Genomic DNA, 10,247 nt, shown 5'->3' with positions numbered 1-10,247 from the left:
TGGAGGGTTTTGTTTGTTTGTTTTGTAGTGGCTTGAGGCCCTGGGGTGCCTATTTTCTCTCTATTCTCATTCTCATTCTCTCTCTCTCTCTCTCAAATAAATAAATAAAATTTTAAAATAATAGTCCTTTTAAATACCCCTGATTTTTTTTTTTTTTTTTTTTTTTTTTTAGCCTCCACAAAAGCATAGGGTTATCCTGGTCTTCCATTTCAACTAATTTCAAGTAAGTCTTTTATTTTCTTAGGCTAAACAATCCCTGTTGTCATCCTTTACTGATCCTTTTTACTGGCCCCACACACAAGCCATCAGCAAGTTCCATGCATTCTGCTTCCATTTATATGTGATATCTAGAAAAAAATAAATCCTCAGGAACAGAAGGCACATTTGTGTTGCCAGTGGGCTTCCTTGGAGATGATTTCTAAAACTATCACATCAGGGGCTGCAGAGATGACTCAGTGGCTTCCTGCAAAACCAGGGCTTGATTCCTTAGGACCCATGTAAGCCAGATGCACAAAGTGGTGCACACATCTGGAGTTCGTTTGCAGTGGCTGGAAGCCCTGGCTGGCCCATTCTCTCTCTCTCTTTGCTTACAAATAAATTTTCAAAAGAGATTTTAAAAATCACAACAATGTTTATCTTGATAGTATTCCAATAACTAAATTGACCAACCTTAGGTGTCCATCAGAGGAGGAATGGAAGGAAAATGTGGTATAAATACACAATGAGATTTTTTTTTTAGCCATGGATGCAACTGAACATAATCCTCTTGAGTAAATTAAATTAGTCTCAGACAACTATGACATGTTTTTTCTCATGGGTGGGCCTTAGATTATACTTTTTGAGGCAAGTTCTCACTCTAGCCCAAGCTGGCCTTGAATTCATAGCCATCCTCCTACCTCAGCCTCCTGAGTGCTAGGATTAAAGGAGCCACCACCACAGTAGATTTTCAAAAATATTTTATTTATTTATTTGATAGGGGGAGTGGGGGAAGGGGAAGAGAGGGAAGAGAAGAGAGGAAAGGGAAGGGAAGAAGAGGAGAGAGGGAGGGGAAGAGGGGGAAGGGGAGGGGGAGAGGGGAAAGGGAAGGGAAGGTAACCTCAAGCATCATCAGGTCCTAAGGAACAGAGAATCTGAGTGAAAGAACAGTCAAAACAGTATCTGACACACTGTATTCTACCAAATATGGATTAAATGAATCTGCCTTCTTGGGTAAGGTTTTTGTTTTCTTTGCTTTTTGGTTTTTGAAGTAAGGTCTCACTGTTGCCCAGATTGACCTGGAATTCACTATACAGTTCTAGGGTGGCCTTGAACTCATGGCAATCCTCCTATCTCAGCCTCCCGTATGGCTGGGATTAAAGACATGGGCCACCATGCCTGGCTTCTTTTTTTATTAACATAGATTAGCCCTACAAAGTAAGAGATCTGATTATGAAATCTTCATATATGCATGTAACATACTTTGAACATATTCACACACACACATGCTGCTCTCTTATCCCTGTCCTCCACATTTTCCATTCCTTTTCTATAGCCCTAAGGTTCCCCTTTAACTTTCATACCCTTTTTCATCCTAGCTTCTACACGATAGAAAACTTGCCTCTCTGAGTCTAGATTATGTCACGTAACATGATAATTTCTAGTTCCATCTATTTTCCAGAAAATTGTGTGATTTTATCCTTATTTTTATTTTTTAATATTTTATTTATTTATTTGCAAGGGGGGGGAGGCAGAGAGAATGGGTTCACCAGTGCCTCCGCCTGCTGCAAACAAACTCCAGACACATGCTCCACTTTGTGCATCTGGCTTTACATGGGTACTGGGGAATCGAACCTTGGCTTTTAGGCTTTGCAGGCAAGTGCCTTACCCACGGAGCCATCTTTCCAGCCCTCCATGATTACATTCTTTTTTGTGACTGAATAAAACTCCACTATGTGTATGTATATAATGTATATATAATATATACATGCATGCATATATATGTATGTATATGTACATATATATGTATATATGTGCATATATATTTGTTGATAGACACCTGGAATGATTTCATAATTTGGCTATTTTAAATACTGCTACAATAAAGACAACTATGCAGGTATCTCTGTAGTAAACCGACTTTGATTCTTCTGCATGCACACCTGTAAGGAAGTGGAATGGCTGGATCATATGGAAGTTCTGTTTTTAATTTTTTGAGGAGTCTCCGTACTGGTTTCCATCATGTTCTTCTTCTGTGTCTTCACAGGCTCGTCTTGTTTTTCTCCTGTTCAGCAGTCTTTGTGACTGACGCTGAGGTGCTCCTCGCCTTGTGTAAAGATGAGGTGCGCGGCCCGCTCGCCCTCCTCCGAAGACTCTTCTTTACTCCAGTCCCAGAGAACCAGCTGCTCACCTCTCTCCTCTTGTTATAATGGGGTCATGCTGTTCATGGCTCAGCTCAGCAAGGCAGAGCTACAAACGTTCAAGCAGTTGTTAATGGATGAGCAACTCCTACCTGGCTCTGGCCACATCACCTGGGACCAGATGAAGAGATACAGCTGGGCAGAAGTGGTTCACCTCCTAACACAGCACTTCCCCGGACGGCTAGCTTGGGATGTGACTCTTGACATCTTTCAGAAGATGAACCAGGAAACGATGTGCTCCCTGGTACAACAAGAGCTAAACAGTAAGTGACAGACAGGTACACAGGTGGGGAGGGTTGGGACTAGTGATCTAGATCTTGGCCACCACGTAGCTTAGTGTTCAACTGAACTTTAAGAATAAAGAAGGACTGGAGAGATGATTTAGTGGTTAAGGCGCTTTCCTGCAAAGCCTAGGAACCCATTTTCAGCTCTCCAGGCCCCACATAAGCCAGACACACAGGTGATACAAGCACACAAGGTTGCACATGCCCACAAGCTGGCACACATATCTGGAGTTCAATTTCAGTGGCTAGAGACCCTGGCATGCCAATTCTGTCTCTCTCATAAAAAAAAAAAAAAAATACAGAAAAGCAAAGAGTAAAGTAAGATAATAGATCTAACTGTCAAGGGTGAAGTATGTTATACTATAATTTCTAAACATAATGGGATACTGATTGTAATATATAATTGTTAAATAAAGAGAAATAAGCTGGAGATGTAGCTCAGTTGGTAGAGGGTGTTTACCTAGTGTACCCTGGGCCCTGGGTTGGATCCCCAGCACTGCATATACTGGACATGATGGCCCACATCTGTAACCTGGGCACTCGGGAGGTGGAGGCATGAATCTCAGAAGCTCATGGTCATCCTCAGTTACATAGTGAGTTTGCAGCCAGCCAGGACAACATGAGAGCCTGTCTCAATAAAAAGTAAGACACAAGGCTGGAGAGATGGCTTAAAGGTTAAAGCACTTGCCTGCAAAGCTAAAGGATTCAGGTTTGATTCCCCAGGACCCACGTAAGCCAGATGCACAAGGTGGCACATGTGTCTGGAGTTTGTTTGCAGTGGCTGAAGGCCCTGGCACTCACTCATGTGGGCTCTGTCTCTCTCCCTTTCTCTCTCTCTTTCTGTCTCTTTCTCTCAAATAAATAAGTTTAAAAGAAAGATAGAAAAGTAGAAGGTAAAACGGAGGATGGAATCTATGCAGTCATGTGTTACTTGATAAATTCTGAGAAATGCATCATTCATCAAGTTCACCTTTGCATATACATGGGCTGTATTTGTACAAGCCAAGTGATATATTATGGGTTCACCATTCTCCATCAATGACTGAAATGCTATACAGCATGTAACTACACCATGAAGCTCTAAATCAATAAAGATAGTACAGGTATGTTGATATCAGCAGTGCGATATTTAAGGCAAGTATATTAAAAGATAAGAAGAAGTGCTGGGTGTGGTGGCGCACACCTTTAATCTCAGCTCTTGGGAGGCCGAGGTAGGAGAGTCGGCATGAGTCTGAGGCCACCCTGAGACTACATAGTGAATTCCAGGTCAGCCTAGGTTAGAGTGAGACCGTACCTAAAAAAATAAATAAATAAATGAATAAAAGTTAAAACGAAGCAACTTCACAATGATAAAGTGGCCAATCCTATTGGTAGACACTGTTGTCTTAAACTGTTCTTCCCACAATATATTTTCAATATACAGAGAGCCAAACTTGACTGCTAAAAGAAAAAAAATGGATAGATCATCTACACATTATGAGATTTGAGCCCAGTTCCCCAAATACCTGGTGCTACAAGTGGTCAGATTTCTTTTCAGTTAGAATGGGGAAGAATCAGTAAGAATGTGTATAAATACATATACACATACATACACATATACATACATATGTACCCACATACATAGTTAAGATAAGATCAGACCCAGTTGCCCCATGTTATTCATGAGCTCTGTATTGATAGATGGGCCTATTAGCCCCAAAGCTGATGCTCACAAGGATTTTGAGGTCATTTGTAGAATGGAGAAGAGCAGCAAACTGAGTTCCCAGCTAAGGTCAAGTGAGGTAGTACATGAAGTGTTCATCCTATACAAAAAATCCTTTCCAGTCTATGAATATATAGTTCCCTACATATATACAGCATATACGTGTGTATGTATACAGATACATACAAGTACATAGATACAAAGGTATCCTGTTGCACATATACATATGTACATGTGCATGGGTGTGTACAAATATATAAGTTGAGCATCCTAATCTTAAAAATCCATGATAAACCGGGTGTGGTGCCAGCACTCAGGAGGCAGAGGTAGGAGGATCACCATGAGTTCGAGGCCACCCTGAGGCTACATAGTGAATTTCAGGTCAGCCTGAGCTAGAGTGAGACCCTACCTTGAAAAACCAAAAACAAGCACAAAAATCCATAAGATGGGGCTAAAGAGATAGCTTAGTGGTTAAGTTGCTTGCTAGCAAAGCCTAAGGGCCCATGTTCAACTCTCCAGATCACACATTAGCCAGACATACAAAGGTGAGGCAAGTGCAAGGTCTCACATGACCACTAGGTGGCATGAGCATCTGGAGTTCAACTTCAGGGGCTGGGGCCCTGTCCCACCAATTCTCTCATTCTTGTTCTCTCTAAAAAATTTGTAAAAAAAAAAAATTAAAAATCCATAAGATGAAGTACTTCACAATATGAGATATTTTAGCAAAACAATTCCACAACGGAAATTCCACATGTGATATACATAGTATATACAAGTGCCTAAGAAATATAATGAATTTTACATTTATGTTGTGGTCCCATCCTCAGTATCTCATTATGTATATGAAAATATCCACACCTCTGGAAACTAAATCCAAAATCAGAAACATTTTTGCCCCCAAGTATTTTACATAAGAGACTTGTGATCATTTGAATGTAAATGTTGGGCCCCACAGACTCTGGTGTTTTATTAAAATTAAGTTTACGACTTCGGCCCCTAGCAGGTAGATTCCTGCTGGGGTGGGGGGAGTGGGAAAGGGGAGGGGCGGTCACTGGGAGCAGGTCTGAATTCCAGCCCAAAGGTGTGAAGAGAGCAGTTCTGAACTCTGGGGTTCATGCTTTCTTGTTTTCAGGGTTTGCTTCTCTCTCCCCTTGGATTTATGAAAGGGAGCCAGCTTCTTCCACGACTGATGAAACTTCCCCTGGAACTAGAAGCTGGAAATAAACCTGTTCCTTTTCTAAACTGTGTCTGGCTGGATGTTGGCCCCAGCACCTTGTATATATTTTTCTTCAGTTCTTGGCCAGCCTACACAGTTAAGATACGTTACTGAATACTTTTCTCAGACTATCAGGAAATGCTTCCATTTTCTCATTTCCTTAAAATTATTATGATGGAGGTCTAGGTAGTTTTCTTTTTTCCTAAACTGAGGTTGTGGGGGGAACAAATAAGACTGTTAAACTGTAGGGACCATTGCTATCCTAAAAAGACCTCTTACCCACAGGCTGTTCTCCCTGCTATGCAAGTTTATTCCAATGGGACAAAGCTTTCTTATCATCGAAGTAGAAGGACCACTGTGAGTTTGAGGCCAGCCTGAGATTAACTCCATGTCAGACTGGGCTAGAGCAAAACTCTACCTTAAGAAACATAATATGTATGTGTGTGTGATTTTGTATATATATATATATATATCATACTCTGTAGGGAGGCAGGTGGCTTAGCAGTTAAGACCCTTGCCAACAAAGCCAAAGAACCCAGGTTCGAGTCCCCAGTACCCACTTAAACCAGATGCACAAGGTAACACATGTGTCTGGACTTCGTTTGCAGTGGCTGGAGGCCCTGGAATGCTAGCTCTATCTGCCTCCCCCGCCACTTCTCTCTTTTATAAATAAATAAAGCATTTTTTAAAAACTTTCTCATCTATTCCAGGCATTCTACCTACCTTGGCACCAGATGTCTTTAATCCAAGAGAAACACAGCTGAGTTTGGAGAAAGAAGAATATGGTATGTGCCAGCATTGAAGCAGGATGGTAGAAATATGTATGGGCTGAGGGGAGAGCTTGTCTGGCCATGTCAGCTCTAAGTTAATGTGGTTAGTGTCTTTTCTCCTAGTCATTCCTTAATTGGAGATAAGGTTTATGGATTCACCTGACCATAGCAAGCCTAGTCTCCAACATAGCGGGAGCAGGAGCTCCACATCACCAAGACGTCACTTCCCTCCTCTTCAAGTCTGTCTTCTGTGGAACTGTGCTTTAAGCAATTGGTTCAATGCACAGTAGCCATCTTTTCTTCAAGCCTCTTTGAGCCTAGGTTGCCTGTCCATCTAACACCAAAAGAAAAAGAATACTTGTTTGTTAATATTGATTGATTGATTGATCTGAGAGAGAGAATGGGTATGCCAGGGCCTCCTGATGCTGCAAACCAACTCCAGATGCACTGGCCATGTTGTGCATCTGGTTTTACTTAGAAACTGGAGAATCAAACTCAAGAAGTCAAGCAAGTCCCTTTGGCTGCTGAGCCATCTTTCTAGTCCAGAAATGCTTAGTTTTGCACTTTGTGAAAAAGCTCCTAGAACTGAGTCCAAGGAATGAACAAAGGTCACTTAGCCAATAAAATGCTCCAGTGACTTTAAGGCAAGCTCATATATTACCTGCGGGAATTTGTCTTAAAACCCCATTCACAGGCTGGAGAGATGAATTAGCATTTAAGGTGCTTGCCTGTAAAGCCAAAGGACCTTGTTTCAATTCCCTAGGGCCCACATAAGCCAGATGTACAAGGTGGTGCATGCATCTGGAGTTTGTTTGCAGGGGCTGGAAGCCTTGGCGCACCCATTCTCTCTCTCTAATAAATAAAGTTATTAAAAAAACAAAATAAAAAATTCCTTTGTTCAGGCCCTACCACTAGTGATTTTAAAATAAATAAAACCCATTCACATATTAAAACTCATGGATGCTCAAGACCCATATAAAATGATGCATTTGCATATAAAGTGATGCATTTGCATATAAAGTGATGCATTTGCATATAAAGTGATGCATTTGCATATAACCTACCAGAACTTATTGTCAGGGTCAGCTCCATGCTACTGGGAAGAACCTCCAAACCAGACACAGTTTATGGGAGGGAGGGATTTGTTTCAGGCTTACAAATTCAGGGGAATTCCATAATGGCAGAATGAGCTGACCCTCTTTACCAAATCCATGCAGAGGAAAAAGGCCCCCAGCAGCACCACAAGCAAGCCCACTCGGAGAAGCCCAGCAGAGCTCAAGCACTCTGCATGCCTTTAGGCTGGAATTCAGATCCGCCCCCACTAACACCGTAGTGTTGGACCCCAAGATCTGCCCACAGTGACACCTCATCCAGCCAAGTGGCTGGAAATCTAAGTTACAGCTTTAATAAAACATTTGAGTCTATTGGGGGACATAAATTCAAACTACCACTTCCTACCATATACTTGAAGTCACTAATTTATTTGTAATACCTAACATAAGTTCAATATACAAATCATTATTACTCTAAAGTGTCTATGGAATGACAAGAAAAGTACATTTATGTCTGGTAGAGGTGTCTATTTTAAAATACGTTCGTAGTATATGGCTAAATTCATGATGTGATGCAGAGCCCATTGATATGGAAATCTGCCTGTACCCATGGGATAACTTGCGATGGAGTTAGCCACAGTACAGTTCATGGATTGAGAGTAGAGAGGAGTTTCCCACAACCCCACCAAAAAAAAAAAAAAAAAAAAGGAATGCTGTTGCCAGAATGCAAATGATTGAGAAGCACCTACATAGAGTAGCCATCTCTTTTATTAAATACTTTTTATTTTTAACCTATTTATTTATTGGAGACAGAAAGAATGAATGAGTGCACCAGGGCCTCCAGCCACTGCAGATGAACTTCAGAAGCATGTGCCACCATGTGCATCTGGCTTTGTGAAGTTCTAGGGAATCAAACCTCGGTTCTTAGGCTTCACAGGCAAGTTCTTTAACTGCTAAACCATCTCTCCAGCCTGCTTTCTCCTTTAATTGGAATATCTTGGGATATGTTCATTTTACACAGTGCTGGGTTTCATAAAGACATTTTCATAGAAGTCTATAATGTATTGTGAACATGTTTCCCATATCTCTACACTCTGCATTCTCTTCCCTTGCCCTGTTCTGCCCATCTCCTTTATATTCCTAAACAGTTTCACTTCGACTTTCATGTTACATATACAAACATGACTTTGTCTCCCTTTAAAATCTAGGAGCCACAAGTGAAACCACATGATACTTGTCCTTCTGAACTTGACTTAGTTCTTTTAATATAATCATCTTCACTTGTATCCATTTTCCTGCAAAAAAGCACAATTCCATTCTTTATGACAAAATAAAACTAGATCATATAAATGTACCACATTTTAAAAACACACATTAGGGCTAGAGAGATGGCTTAGCTGTTAAGCGCTTGCCTGTGAAGCCAAAGGACTCCAGTTCAAGGCTCAATTCCCCAGTTCCCACGTAAGCCACATGCACAAGGGGGTGCATGCATCTGGAGTTCATTTGCAATGGCTGGAGGCCCTGGCGTGCTCATTCTCTATCTGCTGCTTTCTCTGTCACTCTCAAATAAATAAATTAATTAATTAAAAACACATTAAATTCCATCTCATCCCAGTCAGAATGGCAGTGTTAAGCAAACAAATAACAGGGGATAGCGAGATTGCTCAGTGGTTAAAGGTACTTGCTTGCAAAGCCTACCATCCTGGGTTTAATGCCCTAGTTCCCAAGTAAAACTAGATGCACAATGTGATGCATGCATCTGGAGTTCATTTGCAATAGCAAGAGACCTTGGCTGTACCTCTAATCTCCCTGTTTCATTTTCATTCTCTCTCCCTCTTTCTCTTTCCCTCTCTCTCTCTCCCTCTCTCAAATAATAATAGGTAAAAAAAAAAAAAAAATCCTAGATTTCTGATAGTTTTACCAATATCCTGAGCCAGAGGAGTCAATCCCACTCTAAATTTAAGGGTGGATGGTTAGAGAATCTGTGACCTGCTGAAGGTCATAAAACTAAATCTGTGGATCGTAGACATCTGGAAAGCTTCCTGCTGCCTGTCACCCAAGGACAGAGTAGAAACTAGTCACCCCACCCATCCTCGTGGAGGTTGTGATTAATGGGAGGGACAAAAGAGGCAATCACATTATTGGGATGAAGGTTTGTGGCTGACTCTATTAACTACCTACCTGGGAATTCCACCTATGCAAACAGAACCCAATTTTAAATTTATTTATTTTGCAAGCAGAGAGGAAGAAATGGAAGGAGGGAGGAAGAGAGAGAGAATGGGTATGCCAGGGCCTCCTACCCCTGCAAACAAACTCCAGATACATATACCACTTTGTGCATCTGGCTTACATGGATACTGGGGAATCTAACACAAGCAATGCATCAGGCTTTTCAGGAAAGCACCTTCAACTGCTAATGCCATCTCTCCAGCCCCAGAACCCAATTTTACTGAGTGATAGATGAAATATGGCCAGTCTTGCTGGGTGTGGTGACACACACCTTTAATCCCAGCACTCTGGAGGCAGAGGTAGGAGGATCACCATGAGTCTGAGGCCAGCCTGAGACTACATAGTGAATTTCAGGTCAGCCTGAGCTAGAGGGAAAAAAAAATGTATGTATGTATGTATGTATGTATGTATGTATGTGAAGCACTGACGCCTCTCGCTAGCCGCATGTCTCTCACATTCTCCTTTCAGGAGCAGTCGTTGTTCTTGAAGGCACTTAAAGTTGATTCCTACTGTCTTGGTTGCAGCTGTTTCTTCCACCTCCTTCACCTTTTCCTCCTCCTCTTTCTTCTATTTCTTTTTCTTATTATTCTCCTCTTCT

The 10,247-nt window shown here is 41.5% G+C and overlaps 1 protein-coding gene across 1 annotated transcript in view; it reads left to right on the top strand.

Annotated features, from left to right (window-relative positions):
* The first annotated feature begins 2,313 nt into the window (after positions 1-2,313).
* The window catches only part of Nlrp8 (NLR family pyrin domain containing 8), a 31,521-nt gene continuing 23,587 nt past the window's right edge, over positions 2,314-10,247 (top strand). The window contains exons 1-2 of the mRNA XM_012952020.2: positions 2,314-2,659; positions 6,309-6,383. Of these exons, the coding sequence (XP_012807474.2) occupies positions 2,314-2,659; positions 6,309-6,383 (421 nt within the window). The remainder of the gene's footprint in view (positions 2,660-6,308; positions 6,384-10,247) is intronic.

Source organism: Jaculus jaculus, chromosome 14, assembly GCF_020740685.1.
Source record: "Jaculus jaculus isolate mJacJac1 chromosome 14, mJacJac1.mat.Y.cur, whole genome shotgun sequence".
Taxonomy (NCBI): domain Eukaryota; kingdom Metazoa; phylum Chordata; class Mammalia; order Rodentia; family Dipodidae; genus Jaculus; species Jaculus jaculus.
This window is presented reverse-complemented; position numbering and strand designations above follow the sequence as displayed.